Source organism: Halichoerus grypus, chromosome 7 (genome assembly GCF_964656455.1).
Source record: "Halichoerus grypus chromosome 7, mHalGry1.hap1.1, whole genome shotgun sequence".
Lineage (NCBI taxonomy): Eukaryota > Metazoa > Chordata > Mammalia > Carnivora > Phocidae > Halichoerus > Halichoerus grypus.
Genome location: NC_135718.1, coordinates 19,212,146 through 19,233,884, shown reverse-complemented (window position 1 = coordinate 19,233,884; position 21,739 = coordinate 19,212,146). Strand labels below are relative to the sequence as shown.

Here is a 21,739-nt window from a genome sequence, read left to right as displayed (position 1 = left end):
CTCTCTGGCTCCGCCGAGCGGGGCTGTGGCTGCTGGGCTGAGAAGAGAAAGGGGCGGATTGAGGGCAGAGCAGTAAGCAGGGGGCTGGGGTCCTCCAGGCAGAGGAGAGGGCACATGGCCCAAGATGTGAACAGCAGACTGGACTTGAGTGTTTTGAGAGAAGTACATCGAAAAGGCTTCCCTTTCTTATTCACAATAGCCAGTGGGTGGAAGCAACCCAAATGTCCACTGACAGATGAACAGATAAACAAAATGTAGTCTATCAATACACTGGAATATTATTCAGCCTTAGAAAAGGGACCTCTGACCTCTGTGACAACATGACTAAACCTTGTGGACATTGTGCTCTGTGAAGTAAGCCAGTCACAAAAGGACAAATACTGGGTGATTCCACTAACAGGAGGTAGCTAGAAGAGTCAGGTTCATAGAGACAAAAAGCAAAATGGTGGTTGCTGGGGGCTCAAGGGAGAGGAAGTGGGGTGTTCGTTTTTAATGGGGGCAGCTTCAGTTTTGCAAGATGAAGAGTTCTGGAGATGGATGGTGGTGATGGTTGTACAACAAGGTAAATGTGCTTAATGCCACTGAATTGTACACTTAGAAATGGTTAAGACGGTAAATTTTGTGTTATGTATATTTTATCACAATTTAAAAAAATAATTTTATAAGGGTCTCCCTTTTCTGGCTCCCTCTTTTTTTACTGTGGTAAAATTCACTTAAGATTCACCATCTTAACCATTTTATTTTATATCTTTATTTTATTATTTTTTTTAGTATGCTCCACAGCAAGGGTGGAGCCCAATGTGGGGCTTAACTCACAACCCTGAGATCAAGACCTGAGCTGAAATCAAGAGTCAGATGCTTAACCTACTGAGCCACCCAGATGCCCCCATTTTAAAGTGTACAATTGAGTGGTATTTAGCAGATTCACAAGGTTGTGCTAATATTATCACTATGGAGTTCCTGAACATTCTCATTACCCCAAACCCCATACCCATTAAGTAGTCATTCCCTTTTCCCCTCCCTTGTAGTCCTTGGCAACCACGAATCTGCTTTCTATCTCTGTGGATTTGCCTCTTCTGGACATTTCATACGAATGGAATCATTTAATATATGACCTTTTATTACTGACTTTTTTCACTCAGCAGAATATTTTCAGGGTTCACCCATGTTGTAGCATATATAACCTTTTCATGCCTGAATAATATCCCATTGTATGTAAGTACCACATGTTGTTTATCTGTTCATCTTTTGATCTCTATTTGGGTTGTTTTTACCTTTTGGCTATTGTGAATAGTGCCGCTATGAGCATTCATGTTCAAGTTTTTGTTTGAACATCGGTTTTTAACTATTTTGGGCCCATGGCTAGGAGTGGAATTTCTGGGTCATATGGTAATTCTTCATTTAACTTATTGAGTTCCTGGTTCCCCTTTTCCACCTCTCTCCAGTGCTGGTATCCGGTGTGTACTCGGTTCAGCAGAGGGAACGCTGTGTTCCTCTTCAAACAGCACAGCCGTTTATAACCCTGCTGGGAACTCTGAAGGTGAGTAAGGCCCTTTGGGTGGGCAGCTTGAAGCAGAAACCAGCGTTCCAAAGGCTTATGATGTCAGGTCTTTAATAACTAAACTTCCCTGCCGATGTGCCCTATCCGCCCCCCCCCCACCATCTATATGTATATATGTAAAGCAAACAGATCCCAAGACACTAAAATGTATTGGCATTACTGTCTAGGCTCTTAGAGACATAAATCTTTGTTGTCAATATGCCCAGGGGTAAAAATCACACCAATCACTTATCAATATATTAAGAGGAAATTTTAATTTTTTTTTCCAACTTACATCCTAATAATGACTTTTGAAGGTAAAGTAAATGACTAGGATTTCACACAGCTGGTGTAATTTATCATTTAGATTATGCCTCAAATCTTGGATCATCATACGCGGCCATTCCAGCAAGGTCATTTGCTCAGTCAAATCCCGCATTTCCTTCGGCTTCCCCTGGGACAAATGTGAGTACAGAAGCATTTTCTCCATTGTCATTGTCCACGCATTTGTATCACCGGCTCCGCCTGGGTATAGAGGTACACAGAGGAGGCTGGGATGAAGCTGGCGCAAATGTGACTTTATGTAGTACAGGAAAACCCGTCCCGTGGGCAGAGGTCAGTTGTTTAATTCAGCTAGTATTGAAACACATAGATAAAAAAACTAACATACTTAAAATCAAAAGCATGCCTAGACTTTCTATCATTCGATATTTGTTTTGGGGTGGGGGGGAGGTTTGAGCTTTTGTATGTGTGTGTGTTTTTAAGACTTTTTGTATTTTATTCAAGTTGGTTATTTCCTATGATTGGGTAATTCTGAAGGTTGAACCAGAAAGAGAAAATGCGTTTGAAAGTAAGGACCGTGTAGTCATGGTATTTGTTGGCCCTTTGGGGAAATAATTGCTTCTATGAAATCCTTTTTGGTTGTGTTTTTGTTCCTCTCTCTACAACCTGCTCTTCAGTCCCCCAAAGCTTCATTCCTCCTTTTCCCACTGATGGTGACAGTTTCCTTTCCCTCTTGGTTTTGCTGTTTGCCCACCGCGTTGTGGCCTCTTCCTCCCGAAGCTGTCGGGCACCTCCTCTCCTGAGAAGACGTGGAAGGAGGTGGGAGACGCAGAACCAGACCGGCTGTAAAACAAAATGTGTGTGGCCGGACCCTGCTAGAGGGTGCGTGTCCGTGTGTTTGTGGCCATGCCTGTATTTCTTCCAGTTTGTGGCGGGGGAGCGGCTCTTTCTCTCCTCTCCTGCGACCCACGAGCACGAGCTCCTGAGAGCGGGCCCCGCGTGCCGTCCCCTGCATGCTGCTGCTTTGGGGTGTCATGCAAACTTCGGGAGGGCAAGCTGAGAAGTGTAGGTGTTAGGCCCTGGGGGATGAGTGAGTGGGGAGGCCTGCCTGGGCGGAGATTTCCATTTGTTTGTGTCTGTCTGTGTGTGATGTTTAATGGGAGAAGCGCTCCGAGGCGGAGCTCTGGGCCGACAGCCCACGCACGTTTTGGTGAAAGAGAATTTTGTGGTTTCCCACTCTGCACTCTCCATGCTGAGGGCCACGCCGGGGCAGTGCAGCTTTGGGTCAGTCCCAGGAGAGCAGAATGGCTGGGTTCAGTGAGGAGACCTGTCATTTGTCTTTGACCTTGTGTCTGGATGGGGGTGCGGGCAGTGCCAGGAGCAGCCCCACCCCAGGGCCTGTTTCCCACTGTGGATCATGGAGGCATGTCTGTGCCCACAGCCCTGCTCTGACATCTTAGCCCTAGGACAAAGGGACTGTGACCAGGCTGGGGAGGCTGGATGAGGCGGCAGGTGGGCCAGGGGTCGGGGCAGGGAAAGGGAGCCAGTGTCAGCTGAGCCCCTTTATAAAGGGGAAGAGGCTGAGTGGTGGAGGAGAAGCCAGAGCGGGATGCCTGCGCGTCTGTTCCGTGCCTCAACCCCGCCCTCCAGCACTGACCCGTGCGCCGGAAGCCCTTTCCTGTGCGTGTGGAGCCAAGAGACCTAAGGTCGAGCCCTAGTCTGGAGCCCACCAGCAAGTCACTTTATTGCTCTGAGGCTCCGTTTCCTTAAATGGGGGAATCACCCCACTAATAATGACTTTGGAAAGTAAAGCAAACAGCTGCATCTTTACCCGACTTGTGTAATTGATCATTTGGATGATGCCTCAGATCTTGCAAGCTTCACACCCTCCGAGCGGTCTCCTGAGGGGTGGTCGGAGCTGGAAGGTGGTAGCCAGGCTGCACAGAGACCAGAGCTGTCACGAGGATCACGCATGACACGGACCCACGGCGGCGTGGGAACTGCGCCTGCCGCAGAAGCACCAATGGCGGCGACGGAGCAACTAGTCCTTTTGACCCCCTGTGGGGAACCTATCCCGTCCAAGGCCGTGCTGTCACGTGACTGCCCCACGGCCAATGGCTGGCCGGGGGGAGGAGCCCCGTGGCCTTGGGCACGTGTCGGTGGTAGTGTACCTCCCTCCCGCGCAGATCTGTCTGGTACTTCCTGTGGTCGTGTCTACTCCTTCTTAGAGACGTCGCCAGGCTCCCATGAAAGCACTCCACTTATGCGTGTGGTGGGCACAAGCGAGCTGATGATTCCTGTTGATAATGATTCCATGATAACTCGTGTCAATACACGAGCAGAAGCTCTGAGTGCAACTTCCTCCAAACGCCTAGAGATGAGAGTTCATCCGGCTTGAGTCTGAGGAGGGGCAACACTAGGAGCCCTTCGCTTTCCGCACTGGCAGCCAGCAGGAGATGGAGACCCCAGACATTGCCGGCTGACGATGCTGACCATAGCTGACATTTATATAGTGCTTAATAGGTTCTTAGCATTTTCATATGTATTATGGCATTGAATCCTCCAGACAACCCCGTGACGTGAGGAAACTGAGGCGCAGAGAGACTAAGTGCTTTGCAGAAAGTCACACAGCTGATAAATGGAAGTGTTGGGATTTGGCCTGGCTCTAGAAGCCTCTCTTGTAACCACTGAGCCCTGCTGCCCCTTTTTGAGGGTCTCTGAATTCTCTTCCTTGCTATGATTCTCTCTTTAGTGAGCCTTTTCCTCCCTCCCTGCCCCCCATCCACTTCCACGCCACACACTGCTCAGCAGGATCTGAAGCTGCCTTGTGGATGGCAAGAACTTCTTGGGCTTCAGCTAGCCGTCAGCCTTGGAGCAAGGTGAAGGGGCCAGTGAGACCTGGTACCCGAATTCTTCTGCATTGTGACAGTACCCCAAGATGAGCTGTTTGGAGACATTTCCTACAGATCCAGTGGATGGGGAGGGGCACCATGTGACTGGTCTTACTGTTGTAAGTTCCGTGAGGTCTTGTTGGTCACATGAACCTTCCCAAGGACGTCTGGGGGACAAGGACAAAGCCTGCCCCAACCAGTCTCTGTATCATCAGTGCCTGGATGGTCACATTTTCTGTCAGATTCTGGTCCACCGAATGCAAGTGTGTCTGTCTTTAGGAAAACTGGAAGTACACAAATACTGACATTTGGGGAAAAGACGAAAAATGAAGAGCTGATTCATCTGCTACAGAAAGAGACTTTGCAAGGCTCCTTTAAGTAGCAGAGGTGTCCCTCAGAGAAATTATTGTTTTTTCTGCCTACAAACACTGACCTCCAAAGATAAGCAGATACATCAAGGGGTGATTACTCTGTTACCAAAAGACACTTTGTGAGGCTCCAGGAGTGCCCAGTGGGCTCCTTTTGTATATACATTTCTATTCTTTTTTTCTGCTTACATAATTTATGCTCTTAGTGAAAACTCAAACAGAAAAGAAATATTTCATGAGGACAGGGAAATTCCTCCATTATCCCCCTCCCAGCCCTCATAGAGAACCCATAAAAGCTTTGATGCATTTTTTTCTTCAGAAATGTTTTCTGGTCCTGTGCCAGGGCTTTTTCAGGCCCATTCCACTTACATACAGCTTTTCAGAAACACATTTGGTTGAGTAAAACCAGAACCAGCCAGGACTCTGCCATTATAATATCACTGTTATTCATGGAGCAAAGAGCAATTGCTGTCTCTAAAGCTCCCTGTCTTTAAGCAGGAAAACAAAGCGACGCAGGGCTCTGGGAATGGGCTTTCGGAAGGTCTCTGCACTACTGCAAAATCTAAAAGGACCAAACAACCCATCTACCACCTGCACCAAGCCCAGGCTGGGCTGAACGTTCGCTTCTGTCAGCTCCGTGGGAGTGTGAGCCTTTCATTTCTGTGTTTATTGTTGACAGAGATGGGACACCGAACTGACAGTGGTGTGCTGGGTTTGCTGCTTCTGGTGGCGGTGATTTGTGCCCGTCCCTCCCACCCCAGGGTCCCAGGAGAGGGGTGTTCACTTTCACTTAAGCTTTTGCCATTTGACAGAGCAGAGGCACTTTATCCTTGGCTGCCTGAGTAGTCATAAACAGAGTAATCAGGTTTCTGGAAGGGGCCACTGGGGCCTTCTCAGGCTGTAAATAGTTTTCTTGTGCTTGTCCAGGATGCACTTTGCATGCTGCCATTTCCACAGCCACCTCGGAGCTTATGTAGTGCTGGTGCTGCTGACAGGCTGCCCTGGCCTGGGAGGCCAGACATCTTGTTCAGGGTTTCTTTCTCACCGGAACCCTGCCCACCAGAAAACTTGTATAAGTAAGGAAACTGAGGCACAGAGAAACATACATGTTTGTGGAAGGCCAGAGGTTTAAGTTGCTCCTCAGATGACTGGCAGTTCCGGAACTTTCCTCTGTCTGTCTGTCTGCTGTGGCCTTCCTGGTCCATGGCTCAGAGCACCCTGGTCTCCTGACTTGCAGAGAGCGTGAAGAGCAGTAACTGATGTGGCAAAGGATACCTGTCCCTCCCCCGCCCCTCCAGCTCTGTCCTTGCTCTTGGGCCCTGGGTGGGGGTCACCTTGTGCATTTTCAAAGCGAGCAAAGAGCGAGGGGGAAACAGGATACCTGAGTGGCTTTTGTTTTCTGGGGTTTTTTTCCTTTTCTTTTTACAAATCTTAAGTATTTTTTTTTGTTGCAAAAGTAGTACAAACATAGTATAAAAAATCCAAATAGTAACAGAAATATAAAAAAGAGAAAATCCAGCTCTACAGGGAAAACTGACAGTAAATGTCTTATACTGTTCATCTCTAGCTACTGTACGTGTGCATGTTTAATTAGAAAAAGTATATATTTTTGCAAACGTCAGAAAATGCCGTATAATATTGTGCAACTTGGTTCTTTCAATACGTATTTTAATTGGTGTCTAGACGTCTTTCCATATCTAAACATAAAACCCTATCTTATGCTGTAACACCATCTATTGAATGCATTTACCTTGATTTATCAAGTCTGCGAATGATCGATTTTTCGGCAAGACCAGAGTTGTAATCACAAATCAACTGCTGTTTAGTTGCCCACGGTTAGTTTCTCCTAGGCGTCAGAGTGTAAGATTCTGTGACTCCAAGGTTTACAGGGATATTGAAGTTACTTGGCAGGTGAACCACCCAAGACCTGTAGGCAGGTCTGGCACCAATAAAAGTAGATGTACTTAAAGTCAAAGCTAGTATGCTTTATAAAATATATGAAAGTGTCAATAAAGATATCTGTGTCTCCCCTCCAAGTTAAGCCAACATCCATAGCTATGCAACCCATGCCCATTTGCTATCTGCATAGTATGTTCAAAATCCACACCATAAGGAATAAATATTTGCCCTGTGTCTGTCCTCAGGTGTGTTTAGCACAAAACCAGAGGCTGTGTCAGGTGAAATTAGGGTCACATCCAAAGGAGATCAGGCTGGAACACAGAAATTGTTTATTGAAGATCCAATCTATGCTTTGTCGCCCTAGGAAGGACTTGGAGAGACTCCTCTCATTCAGCAGGCCCTTTGCCCTAAGCCACATTTTCATTGCAACTTTGTGGGTTATTGAACTCAGTCTCTTCTTTGAACTCATCTATGAAGCCTGTTCCCACCTGCGTCAGAGGGCATGGAAAGGTCTCAGAAAGTTCCTACACAGTCTGTTTGCTGCTTTCACATTTCCATCCATTTATAAAAGATTGAGTGAGTTGAGAGGCCTGGGACTCAGCCACATGAACCATTAGAAGCAGCATCTGGTTTTAAGTAAGTGACTTTGGCGTGTGAAAATGGCCAGCCCAGGCCCCTGATCGCACATGGGGGCATTCCAGGTCTGAGCGGGCCTGCAGGCCGACTGAAGTGACCCCCAGGCTGGGAAAGGATGACTGTCCCTTTAGGTTAGTAGTCAGGACTTTGGTTACAACCCCTGACACCCTAGCTCTCTCAGAGATTTGACTTTGGGCTGATAGTTACAGATGCACCTGTGGCATGTGTGCCCTCCAGGCAGAGTAGTGGGTGGGATGTCAACGCAGCGCATCCAAAAGTCAAGTTGGTGAAGTCTTAAATGATTCTGTCTAAATACACCTACTCTTCTGCCCCAGAGCACATATACACTTAATACACATCTTTTAAAGTGTAGTTTTTGTAACTTTTACTTTTAATATATTTCAGATTTACACAAAAGTTGCCATAAAGGTGTATCTTTTGCCCAGATTCACTACTCCTTTACATTTTGGCCTGTTTATCATTCTCTATCAATCTCTCTCTTGTCCTTCTGTTCATCCATCTTAATCTATCTGTCTATTCATCCATCCATCCGTCTAATCATTTATGCATTTTTTTTTTTTCTGAACCACTGGAGACATTGTACCTCTTCACCCCTAACTATGTCAGCAGGAATTTCTTAAGAACACAGACCTTCTCGGGGCGCCTGGGTGGCTCAGTCGTTAAGCATCTGCCTTCAGCTCAGGTCATGATCCTGGCCAGGGTCCTGGGATCGAGCCCCGCATCGGGTTCCCAGCTCAGCGGAAAGCCTGCTTCTCCCTCTCCCACTCCCCCTGCTTGTGTTCCCTCTCTCGCTGTGTCTCTGTCTCTCAAGTAAATAAATAAAATCTTAAAAAAAAAAAGGAACACGGACTTTCTCTTACATAATCACAGTACAGTTGAATTTTTTTTCTCAGTCGGGGACCATCATAGCATATCCTTTAACTGTTGGGGGAATGAAGGAGACATACATATTTTAAGGAGCCTGTTGGATGCCAGGCATCATACCAAGGCAATTTACATACTTTATAGCATTTTTGTCTTCTAAAGGGTCCTGTGGAATCAATTTTTATTTTCCCTGTTTTATAGATAAGCAAACTCAGGCTTGGAGAAATTCAGAAACTTCCCCAGGGTTAGTCACTGGGGTGTAGACGCAGATCCAGGTCTTGTCTGATGCTCACTGCCCTGGCCTTGGTCCCTGGAGAACTTACGGCCCAGACTTGGTGTGTGCCTGTCCCCAGGGAGGCACCAGGCCTGCCTCTTTAGTTCATCCCAATATATCATCTCACCTCTCCTAGGCGCTGCAGACACAGAGTCATTCAGGGAGTGGCAGGGCTCTTCAGCAAGGTGCTCACTGCTTGGAACTTATCTTCAGCCCTGTAAAGATGAGACCACCCCCAACATAGGCACGTCTGCAGGATGAACATGCTTGTGAACGTGTGCATATGCTGAAACCAGCTGATCACATAGAGAGGGAGGGCAAAAACATTACATTCACTGGGACTGCGGGTAGGAAAGACACAGGTTTCCTGCTTATGCCCAACACAGTTGGGGAAGGTTATCATTGTCTTAGATCCTAGGGTTTAGCTGGGCAGGTCTTCTGGGAGGAGTGGAATTGTAGAATTTAGAACCACACAAACACAGATATTTCACATCTGGAAAGGACTCTCGACGTATAGGTTACCTCCCTCATTCCAGACATTGGGAAACTGAGGCTCAGAGAGGAAAATGAGTTTTTCCCTGTCATGCCCCCAACCAGTGGCCAGGCTGGGACTCGGATCCAGGTCCCCTGTCTCCCACTACATCTGGAAGCCCCACGCTTCTTACAGCCCAACCCCTTCATCATCGACTCCTACCTACCTCAAGCAGCCACTGCCCTGCATGCCATGTTTGGAAAAGTACTGTATCTGCCAAAGAAAGTACTTATATTAGTGAGTAATTAACTAGTTACCCATTTTTATTAATCAAAAACACAGACATACCATTCAGAATTTCTCATCAGCTTAAGATCTAACCAGGGTTACCATATTGATAGAATAAAGAGACTCAACTCAGGTTTTTTAAATGTCAAAAATCATGACCCTCCTTTGAAATACTCTTACCTTCAAAGACCCTTAAGGACTCATTAGAAAACCCAGGCTGGGAATTAGTGTATAGCATCATATGGCATGCTCAAAGGCACTCAGGGTCATCTGTGGCCCCTGTGGACAAATTTTACTCTAGCTGTTCCGCTGAAGACCCCATTCTCCCGTCCTCTCCCTGTCCTGCTCTCCTCCCTCCCTTTTTCTGCCTCATTGTTCGGATCTACCATAGAGCATAAAGCAAATAATAGCCGCGTTTATATAAACGGTCTCAAGAATAGATTAGAATGCTTATGCATATAACTGGACACCTGTTATGAATCAAATATGACTTTGAACCTAATTGAGTTTAATGGAAAGGTATTTTAGATTTATGACAGAAAAGAACGTAGACCAAACTATCCTAAATCAAATATTTACAAAAGAATATAATACATAAAAAATGTTGTGTTTTTTTTTTTTTTTCTAACCAGATAGGGTTTCTCACTTGCCCTGAAGCCAGACACAACACAAACAAACCATTAACATGGTGATTCTCAAGATTTTTCAGTCCTCAAAATTTTCATTTCATGGGTCACTTCAGAAAATGAGAAATGGAAGTAAACCGGTTGAAGTGAAGAGGCCGCTGGTGGTCCACTGGAGGTCCTTGGCCTCCACCCTGAGTCAGTCAAGTGCAGACCCACGGGCCCCACCACCAGTTGAGAAGCTCCAAATTAGTATAAGTAGCTGGGAGGCTGCTAAAAGTCTCATGACGATGTGATATTAAGTGACAACAAGGGAATCGATAAAATCCAACTTTTATTTCTGATTAAAAATCTTGGGAGAAGAAAGTGCTCATGAAATATATTTTTAAAACTTGAGAGTAAATCTTAACTGAGACCCATTCATTTTAGGACCGAACAGTGTCCACGGCATGAATTCCTCTTGCGCTTTGGTGACTGGCAGCTGAGGGGGTGCTTACTCTTCAGAAGGCCTGTTCCCCTGCCCAGCAGCTCGGGTACAAGCCTTGTGGGCAGCTTTTCCCAGCCCGGAGACCCACATCAAATGTAATTAGATGTTGAAGTTCACTTTATCATAGAATATGGTGATTATGCAAATGTGGGCTATGCTATTAGACCATGTTTCAGGTTTGGAAAATTGCATCCTTCTCTTCCACACTGGATTAGCTTCTGGGTACTAATTCTTGAACCTCCCAGAGACTCCAGGCTGATTCAGGTTTGCACAGACAAAACAGATGCACTTCCTCCCAGAGCTTTGATTAGGCCCGGGTCTTGGCTTCCAAACTGTGCTCCTCAGAGGTCCTTTGGGGCTGCTGGCTGGTGGCGGCGGCAGGGGGTTGGACCCCGGGGTTTGTCCAGACCCTGGGGTTTGTCTCCTCTTATTTGTGGAATACATTGGGCTGGTGAGCAAGCTTGTATTTGAGGAGAGGATTCAAGGCTAACACAGTTGTGAAAGCCACTGCCCTAAACCACAGGTTGTTGTCGTGGACGTCTATATATAAGGCTCCCACAAATCCTTGCTGTGCTCTTTTTTCTGTAGTCACACAATATGAGGTATGTAAGAAAAATGTTAAAAACCTCTTTCCTCCTACTTCTTTCCAGTTCTGCTCTTTGAAGATAACTAGTGTTGACAAGTTGATAGGTATCCTCCCCTGCCTGCCTTTCTCTGTCTGTGCTAATATCCTTGAAAATTTTTTCATTATGAAAAATTTCAAACGTACAGAACAGTACAGACTAGTATAATTTAACCCCGAGTTCCAACAATGATCAAAACTTCACAACACTTGCTTGATGTGTCTCTTTCTCATGTACTGATTTTTTGTTTTGTTTAACAAAAAAGGCATTGTCCTACGCGTGTTATCTGACAACTTGTTTTTTTTTTTGCTTAACTATCGTAAAATTATTCCTTCTCAGTTCATTTACCTCTGCCTTTTAATGGGTCTGTCGTCTTCCATTGTATGCTTGAACCATCATTTACTCAAACATTCCCCTATTCTTGGACACACAGCCTGTTTCCAGAATTTTTTGCCACCTTATAAATAACTGCAGTGTCCTTGAACATAGGTGTTTATATATTGGTGCATTTATTTCTGTAGGATAGATTTCCAAAAGTGGGATGGCAAGATCATGGGCTATCTGTACTTTGAGTTTTATTAAATATTGCTCTTAATATCAGGAGACCATAGCTGTACAGCCTCCCACCAGGGACACACGGATAAGCCCATGTGTTCACATCTCTGACGGTCCTGGATGTGATTGTTCATTAAAATGTTGCAAATCTTTTCTGTAATGGGGTGGCATAAAATTGATATACATGTCTGGGAATGGATTCTTTTTCTGCATTAATTTCATAAGTTATCCTTTTGCAATCATTATTGGGGTGAAGATGGTCATTAGGAACATCTGGGGCAGAAGGCCAGAGGGAAATGTATTTTGAAGACTAGCCACAGCTCTCTGTTCCCATTAGTTTGCGCAGCGGAAAACGGGTGCCGGGCGCGTGGTGCACATCTGCAATCTCCCTGAAGGAAGCTGCACGGAGAATGACGTCATTAACCTGGGGCTGCCCTTTGGAAAGGTCACTAATTACATCCTCATGAAGTCCACTAATCAGGTTGGTCTGGGCACTTTCACACGTACCAGATAGACCACACATTGGTGGAGGGAACTATATAATTTTTTTTTAAAGAAGCTATCCTTGGGGGACACCTGGGTGGCTCAGTCAGTTAAACGTCTGCCCTCGGCTCAGGTCATGATCTCAGGGCCCTGGGATTGAGTCCCACAGTGGGCTCCCTGCTCAGCGGGGAGTCTGCTTCTCCCTCTGCCCGCCACTCCCCCTGCTTGTGTGCTCTCTGCCTCTGACAAATAAATAAATGAAATCTTTTTTTTTTTTTAAAGAAGGTATTCTTGGGGCTCCTAGGTGGCTCAGTCCGTTAAACGGCTGCCTTCAGCTCAGGTCATGATCCCAGGGTCCCAGGATCAAGCCCCATATTGGGCTCCCTGCTCAGTGGGGAGCCTGCTTCTCTCTCTGCCCCTCCCACCTGCTCTGCTCTCTCTCTCTCTCTCAAATAAATAAATAAAATATTTTAAAAAAAAGAAGCTATTCTTAAAATAAAGAGGTAATACACAGCTGGGCCTCTTGTTGGTACAGCACAGAGGTTTTTGTTTGGTGGCGGTGTTTTGTTGACCCTGTCTCAACTTACCCTCCTTGTGATGGGTATGGGCCTCTGTGAGTTGCCTGGAGGTAAGGAGGTACTTTGGAATGAGGGACTCATTAACATAGAAAAGCTAACTGGCCCCCAAAATAGAAACCCATGGACTTGAGTCTTTTCACTGTGTTACAAACCCCCTGAGCTAATGCTACGGTTTTACCATCTAAGCTTCTTGTATCTGAGAGCCTGGATTTGGAGCGAGCCAACAACTGACTGAACAGATGTTTTCACAGATCTTTGGTGTTAGCATCTGAGGCCCTTGGGTCTTGTAGCAGGAGAGTGGGTGGGAATTGATGGGTGCCTGGTGAGTCTAAAGGAAAAAGAACCCTTAACCCGTGGGGGTTGAGTGAGAACTTGAGGGTTAATATATATGGCTGTCTTTGTTTCTAAAGTCAAAGGAGGAGTTTATACAGAGAAATGGTCAGGAATAAGAATATTTAATCTTTTACTGTTAATAATAAATATTTTTACTTTATGAACCAAAGGAACAGACATAGACGTTCTTTTTTTTAAGATTTTATTTATTTATTTATTTATTTAGAGAGAACGTGTGTGAGCAAGGGGAGGGGCACAGAGGGAGGGAGAGGGAAAGAATCTCAAGTGGACTTCACACTGCACACAGAGCATGATGCGGGACTCGATCCCACCACCTTGAGATCATGACCCGAGCCAAAACCAAGAGTAGGGCACTCAACTGGCTGAGCCATCCAGGCTCCCCGGGAAGTTCTTTTCTTAATGAATGCATGAACTTTAGAGACTCTGAGCCACATCAGATCATCGGTGGTCTTCCTCCATCAACATGGGCTTAGACTACTCCCTTAGTCCCTTTGTTCTGACTGCTCAGAATTCTATTTTGGGTAAATGTACAAAATTCAGCTTGTAACATTAATGCAGTGAGATTCCCTGAATTAGTATTATTTCCATTTGACAGTTGAGAGCTGGAGGTGCTAAAATGTTTGCATCAAGCAAGAGGCACTTAGAAAGCTGGGTGGCAGGATCTGAAATAAAACCCTAAAGAATCTTGACTTCTTCATCTCCCACATATCTGCCATAGACTGTGACAGCAGGGAAAAGCATCTCTGAAATTCAGAAACAGATGTGAGGAAAGGAGGGAAGACAAGCTTGGTTAGCCCACTCTGTTCAAGGAACTGGGAGTGTAGGGGCTTGCAGTGAGGACTCCCTTGTCACAGACCACTTTCCCTTTTCAACATTGAGGGATTGTGTGCTGTCCATAGAGTACAAACCAAACAAATCTAAGCAATAGTAACAGGATGAATCCACCACAGCAGCTATTGGGGTAAACTAGCGGGTCAGTCAAAACAGTCTATTTAGACACTCTCTGGAGACACTGATTGAATGGAATGCAAAAGCCCATTTTCTTGTGTTTTATCAGAACAGTTAAATAAAGAGGGAAAACGCTGTAGAGCTATAACTGAGGGTTTTCTTCTCTCTGAAACTTAAAAAGCCACGGCCTTCTTTCAAGCCTTGGGAGCCCCTGAGTTGTTTAGTATTTTTCTTTCTTTGCAAAGAAAGTGAGAGCTCAAAGACTCATGGCTGGGTCTCTGTCTCCTGCCCTCATTGTAACAAAATAGCACATTTTGCAAGGATCAGCCCAAGGTCACTTGTACAATAGACTTGCTCTCCCCACTACAGCGCCTCAGGGAACTGTGGGTTAATGGATCCTCCCATCCCAGGGGGCTCCTGTGGCATGATGCAGCCCAGGATGGATATACATAATTTACGAATTATTGGTAACCAGGGGGATCAGGAGAGGGGCCATCTCATAATGAGCTCTTTGGGTGAAGTTAATAAATAGGTCTCTTTGAACAGATGGGATCAAAGACAGCTTCTTGTACTGATCTTTTTTCTTTTTATTGAGGTATAAAATACATACTCTGAAGTGTACTAGTCTTAAGTGTGCGACTCCATTAATTTTCTACATGGTACACCCATGTAATTACCACAAAGGTCAGGATAGAGAACATTTCCAGAGAACCTCAGAGGGTTTCCTCATGCCCCACCCAGTCAGAACCCCACCCCCGCCCCAGAGGGAAGCTCAGCTCTAACTTCTATCCACATTGATTCATTTTGCCTATCTTGATCTTCATAGACATGGAATTATACATAGTACTGAATTTTGTTTAAGACCATTCAAGTCAGGGGCGCCTGGGTGGCTCAGCGGGTTAAGCGTCTGACTCTTGATTTCAGCTCGGGTCATGATCTGACCCGCATCAGGCTCTGTGCTGGGTGTGGAGCCTGCTCAAGATTCTCTCTCTCTCTCTCTCTCCCTTTCCCTTGGTCCCTCCCCCGCAACAAGAACAAAAGACCATTCAAGTCAACTTCAGCTTATGTCCTTCCATTTTTTCCTAGGCCTTTTTAGAGATGGCTTACACAGAAGCTGCCCAGGCCATGGTCCAGTATTACCAAGAAAAATCTGCTGTGATCAACGGTGAGAAGTTGCTCATTCGGATGTCCAAGAGATACAAGGAATTACAGCTGAAGGTAAAGCATTCTCATTGTTTAGTCATTCAACAGCATCAGCTGAGTGTCTCCTTGTGGGGCACTGGCCTGAGTGCTGGCGGGAAGGAGAAGACAGGAAAACATCCAAAGATTACCTACTGCCTTTGGGAATATCACATGGGAAGGCCAACCTTTATAACATGGCAAGAAAAATGCTTATTGAGGTAACTACAAAATGCAAAAGGATGCTGGAGACAGGATGACTAGCTACATGGGATCCAAGGAGGATTTTACAAGGGAAGTCTTTTGAAGGATGAAGGAAGAAGGGAAAGGTGATTGCATTTCAGAGGTGGGAGCTCCAAGCATAAACCTCTAAATATAACCTTCTTCTCTACCCATAGAGATCTTCAGTAACTTTCTCTTCCTCTCTCATCACCACCCCACCTTGATCTCTTATTCTCTCCTCTGTCCTCTATAATTATGTCTTAAGCCCCATAGAAATCCTTCTAAGCAGCACATGACTGAATTGGCCATTGTCAGAATGACTGTCAGGGATGAATTCAGGTAATTCCAAATAGGGCTTTTGTTTCTGTTTTAGCTTGTTCTACATTTCTCTCTTTTTTCTTTTCTTTCCTTTCTTCCTTATTTTATTCAGAAAAATGACTAATTATGTACTGTATAGTTTAAAAAGTAATAATGGGGGTACCGGGGTGGCTCAGTCAGTTAAGCCTCCGACTCTTGATTTCGGCTCGGGTAATGATCTCAAGCCCCTTGTTGGGCTCTGTGCTCAGTGTGGAGTCCGCTTGTCCCTCCCCCTCTGCTTCCCCCACTCCTCAAATAAATAAATAAATAAATAAATACTTAAAAAATTTTTTTTAAGTAGTAATGGTTGAAATCCCATAAATCCCATAAAACCACCACCAAAGTCAAGAAATACAACACCAGCGGCACCCAGAAGTCCCTTTGAGTCCCTCGTCAAGCTCCACCCCTCCCTCTCCACTCTCCTGACTTTGAGGATGATCCTTTCTTTGCTTTTCCTTATAGTTCTACAACCCATTTCTGCCTCCCTTAACATTATCATTTAGTTTTGCCTAATTTTGAACTTTACATGAATGGAATTACACTCTTTGTGTTCTTTCATTCAACACTACCATCCATGCTGGGTGTGTCTATTTATTTTCACTGTTACATAAATTTCCGTTGTATGACTATGAATTTATTTATATGTTCTGCTGTTGATGGACATTTGGGCTGTTTCCAGTTTTAGGGTATTAGGGACAAGTTACTCCTGGTACATATGTACACAAGCATATAACTAGGGGCACACACATAATTAGGAGTGGAATTGCTACATCTCAAGGCATGCTTACCCTGAAGTTTACTAGCAAGCCCTTTTCAAAATTAGTTGTCCCAGATTTACATTCCTACTAGTGTAAAAGTTTTTAGTGGTATGCATTGTTACTCACATTTTGTTATATGACTTTTTAATTTTTGTCTGTCTGGGAGAGTATATTGGTTTATCATGGTTTTCTTTTTCTTTTCTTTTTTTTTAAGATTTATTTATTTATTTTAGAAAGAGCACACACGAGTGGGGGGAGGAGGAGAGGGAGAAGGAGAGAAGCAGATTCCCCGCTGAGCAGGGAGCCTGACACGAGGCTCCATCTCAAGACCCTGAGATCATGACCTGAGCAGAAACCAAGAGTCGGACACTTAACCGACTGAGCCACCCAGGCACCCCATCATGGTTTTATTTTTTTATTGTCCTGATTACTAATTGAGGTGATCCCTTTTTCCTATGTTCATTGGCCATTCCATTTGGATCTTCGGTAGTGGAACGTTTCTTTTAAGGTCATTTGCCCATGCTCTTCTTTAGATTGTGTCTTCTTCATGGTTTGCAAGAAGTTCAATTAACTGGAGCCCTTAGTCCATTTGGATTTATTGTAATTAAATTGGTATATTTGTATTCAAATCTACTTCTTATTTTGTGCTGTCTACTGTCCCATTGTAATAGGGCCCTACCAGTTTGCTTCAGCTTATCCCACATTTACTGAGGGTCCATTTTGTTCAAGACCCACAACCTTGAATCTGCCTTTAAGATTGAAGGCAGGAGACAAAGGCTCAGTGGTTGTTGCTAGCTAGGAGTGGCATTCTGACAAGTCTACATGTGTAGATGGTAATGTTGCCAAAGCCTTGATTCTGCTTTGCTTGCAGTATTGCTTCTGAAGTTCCTTTGCCAACAATTCTAGCAGAACCTGGCATTTTTATTTTCCCCTGGGGAATGAAAGCATGTTGCTTTTCTCAGACAAATGGAAGATCCCATCTCATTCTGTTTGCAGCCAAAGTTTCTATTCTCCTGGATTCTCCCCTGGAGGCTAGAATTGAATTTCTGCACTAAATTCCCAGTGGATCTTCAGTCTGTAAATGAGATGTTGTTGTAAGATTCTAATTAGGATTAGCAGGAGTACTCAGCTTTTTAAGGTACTAAGGCACCATAGTACCTTACTGTGGGAAATGGTTTGGGGTGGTACAACACCATAGGTTAAAGAGGTCAGATGGTCAAGGTCTGTATTCAGCACATGTTTGCTGAGTGCCCACTGGGGGCAGGAACTGGGCCAGGCACCATGGTTATAGACCTAGCAAGCTGGTCGAGGAGCTCACAGTCTGGTGTGAGGAAGAACGGGAAAACAGAACCACTGACAACCATGTGACCTATTCCAGATGGGAGGGTGCTTGTGCTACCTTGGTTTTACCTCGTCCTGCCTTGATGAGCTTGGACAAGGTGCTTCAACTGTGTGAACCTCAGTTTACCAGATCAGGAAAGGACTCTACCTTGAGCTTTTTGGTTTTAAGCACTTTTTTTCCCCCATGTATTATCTCTTTGAGTCTTGCACTCACCTTCCCCTGTGAGGTGTGTAGGGTGGATAATAACAGTAATTATAACAGTACAACAATAGTAACAAGAATAGGTACTTTTAATTGAGTCCTGGTGCTCTGGGTCAGGTCATGCCCCAGACACTTCACGTACATTATCTACTCTAATCCTGACATCAGTTCTGTCAGAAGGATATTTGTTATCTCAGTTTTATAGATAAGGAAGAGGAGGCCCAAAGAAGTTCAGTGACTTGCGCAAGATCATAGGTACTGGAAGAGCCATGATCAAAACCTGGGACTGTTTTGGCTTTGCATATGTCTGCATCTCTATATTGTGTTGGTAGGATTGTCACTGTCCACATGAGAAATCAGGTAATCTGCTTATAGTCATCCAGCCCGTAAGCAGCAGATAGTATTCTAACAGAGCTTCTCGAACTTTAGTGTGCGTACAAATCACTTGCAGGTCCTGTTAAAATTTTCTGGCAGGGTTGTGATTCTGCCTTTCCACCGCGCTCCCAGGCGGTGTGGCCGGTTCTCACAGCACACCGTAAGCAGCAAGGGTCTAGAACACATTGTTTTCTGCCCTTTACAAAGGATTTTCTGCTCCCAAGCTGTCACAGTGCCTCTCCTGTGAAAGCATCTCAAAACCCACTTCAGCTGCATGGGAATGCATGCATCATGGTCCCTATGTTGACATGAATCAGCTAGGACTTTCTCTGCAAGTGACAGAAAATGATCTCATTTAAGCTTATGGACTAAAGTAAAAAAAAAAAAAATGATTGAATTTATTGGCTCGTGTAAATGAAAAGTCCAGGAGTAGCCCTGGCTGCGGATGCAGCTGGCTTCGGGGCCTCAGTGATATCATTAGGGCTTGGCTCCTCTCCACTCTGCCTTCTGCTCACTTTGCTTCGTTTTGGGGGGGGGGGGTCTCCCTGGGATGGCCCCGGGCAGCCCCACCTCCCTCCTCTAGGTGGCGTGATGGCTTCATTGACTGCAGCAGGTCTGGCTTCTCATCCTCCTGGTTCCTTCAACAAGAGAGCTGGAGTGTTTCCGAGAAGCTTCCTCAGATGTCCTGAGCGGCACTGTGATCGGGCTCGTTTGGGACACATGTCCTTCCCTGAACCAATCTCTGTGGCCAGGGAAGGCCATGCTGTGGTTGGCCAGGCCTGTGTCACCTCAGGGCAGGGGTGGAAGAGGGGCAACGCTACTGGGGAAGTAGACGGCAAAACACCGTATCCGTCTGTGTCTCTGGGCCAAGGGGGCCACCACCTGGGGTCCCACCAGAGCTTGCAGAGGTAGGGGGAAATTTTGATGGGTCTTCCTCTAACTTTACCTTTGGCTCACCAGGCAAAGTGGAGGGAGAGAAAGGAGAAATTTAAGGTACCTCTCCTCTCCTATCCTCATGCTGGCCATCATGTCTCCCTGTACCCTCTTTGTGGCAGAGGCTCTATTCCTCGGGGCACTTGGGGCAGAACCTTTCACATAACAGGTGTCCCGCAAATACATGGAATAAATGAGAAAGAGCAAATCTGAAGGATCAATAAAAAAAGTGAGTTTTTTCTTGTGGCAGACCTAGACGAGAAGAATGAGCTGTTCTGGGTTGTTCTAGAGAGACTTCTCCAGAACCATAGCATCTTACATGCGGAGGGGAACTTGGACTAATTTGAACCAGTGTCTCCCAGTTATTGCATCAGAGAATCGTCAGGGGAGTTTTCAGGTTCTCTTGACCAGAGATTTCCCTTCAGTGGATTTGGGGTGGGGTTGAGGGTCCTAGGTGGTTTGGGGGCAGAGGGCCTGGTTTCAGAGTCACTGGTCTTGCCAGCCTCCCAGCCACAGAGAGGGTCTCTTGGGTATGTTCCATGGTGCTCTCAGGAAGAGTCAGCAAATGGTAACTGGGGGTCTTCTGCAGGTAAGACGTGGTGCTGAGAGCTACAGGGAATAGGAGGCTTGGTCCTCACTTGGGAAGAGTTTGCTGTGTAACTGAAGAGACAGGCTATTCTTGTGGAAATTATGTAAGACTTGAACATGAGTGAATCAGTACGGAGCTCCTAGAAGTCCAGGGGCAAAAGGCAGTGTGACTTGCTTGTGTAAAGAAGGGAAAACCATTACCAAGTAGGGCTTGAAGGCTCTGGTGAATCAGCTAAACAGAGAGGGTATCCGGGTGGAAGGAGTCAGGTGAGAAGTGATGGAGACCCTGGAAAGCACAGTAATGTCGAGAAGGATCAGGGCTGCTCTGACAGGGCCTGGCTGTGACAGGTTCAGGGCTCATACTGAAGGTTTCAGCATCTTCCCGGGACTTTTGAGGCATGGAAAACAGCCACAGAGGGGTCAGAGGAAACCCTCCAGCAGCTCCTTTTATGTAGGCCCAGCGCCTGTGACTTTTCTCAGCATAGCCCGCCATGCCCCGAGGCTACTGGTGGATGCCAGATAGGCCTCATTATCTCACCTTTACAGGTGGAGAAAGTGAGTCTCCCACAGACAGCAAGCCTTGACCCCAGATCACCCAGCCGGCTGGAGGCAGAGCTGGGCTGTTCTCCCTGGGTTGAGATCCTCAAGTCCAGGTCCATCCCTCTAGTATGCCAGTGCTTCCCTGGGACAGTATGGGACTTGGACTCTCACCCTTGTCTGAAACGCAGCAAGATGTGTTGACCATGAGCACCGTGGATGGTCCCCCTGTGAGGTTATTGAGCCACGTCAGTGTCCTCATAGGATGGATGAAAAGATCCTATGTCTGGGATTTGCTTCAAAGTACTCTGTGGGGTGGGGAAAAGGGTGGGGGTATAGATGAACTAGACTGGTCAGAACTGTTGACAACAGAAATGGAGCATGAAAGTTCAATATACCATTCTCTGTGCTTTTGCCTATGTTCAAAATGTTCTATGATAAAGAGGCACCCAAAATGTCAGGGCCACTCCATTCAGCATTATGCTAACCCTCCTCATGCCCTGGATTAAACTTTTTCTTCCTCTAGGAAGGTACTTTTTCCCTTTGGGTGGACCAGGCCATGGACCCAAGTCCTCGTTGCTTCTCTTTGGCGTTTGTATGGCCATCTCTGGTCTGATGATGACCTCTCTGACTTTGCCTAGAAACCTGGGAAAACTGTGGCTGCCATCATCCAGGACATGCATTCCCAGAGGGAGAGGGACATGTTCCGGGAAGCAGACAGGTGAGGCCCTAGCCCTGGATGTCAGGGCAGATTCTGGGCAGCTGGGACACTCTCCTATGTCTCATTCGTAGAGGTAGTGTGCCCTGCCCTTGCCCCTGTCCTGTCCATCAGCCTTTCTGGGCCCTACTTTTCCACGTGCCTGATAGAAGGCATCAGTCTAGTCCAGAGTGCTGCTCCAGGGTAGGCCTCAGGAAAATGCAAGATGGTAGGCTTCCTCTCATCAGCCCTTCCTTTGTTGGAAAGGAATATATAGAGGAGGGGTTCTGTTGATATTTGGCCCTTTGGGGCAAGTCTACGCTCTGCTAAAACTGCCTGAAAGTAAGTGTGTGTGTGTGTGTGT

The 21,739-nt window shown here is 45.9% G+C and overlaps 1 protein-coding gene across 1 annotated transcript in view; it reads left to right on the top strand.

Annotated features, from left to right (window-relative positions):
• Window positions 1-21,739, top strand: part of RBM20 (RNA binding motif protein 20) — a 178,110-nt gene that overhangs the window by 133,630 nt on the left and 22,741 nt on the right. Inside the window, exons 4-8 of the mRNA XM_078076844.1 lie at window positions 1,446-1,540; window positions 1,908-2,005; window positions 12,161-12,304; window positions 15,273-15,404; window positions 21,320-21,399. Of these exons, the coding sequence (XP_077932970.1) occupies window positions 1,446-1,540; window positions 1,908-2,005; window positions 12,161-12,304; window positions 15,273-15,404; window positions 21,320-21,399 (549 nt within the window). The remainder of the gene's footprint in view (window positions 1-1,445; window positions 1,541-1,907; window positions 2,006-12,160; window positions 12,305-15,272; window positions 15,405-21,319; window positions 21,400-21,739) is intronic.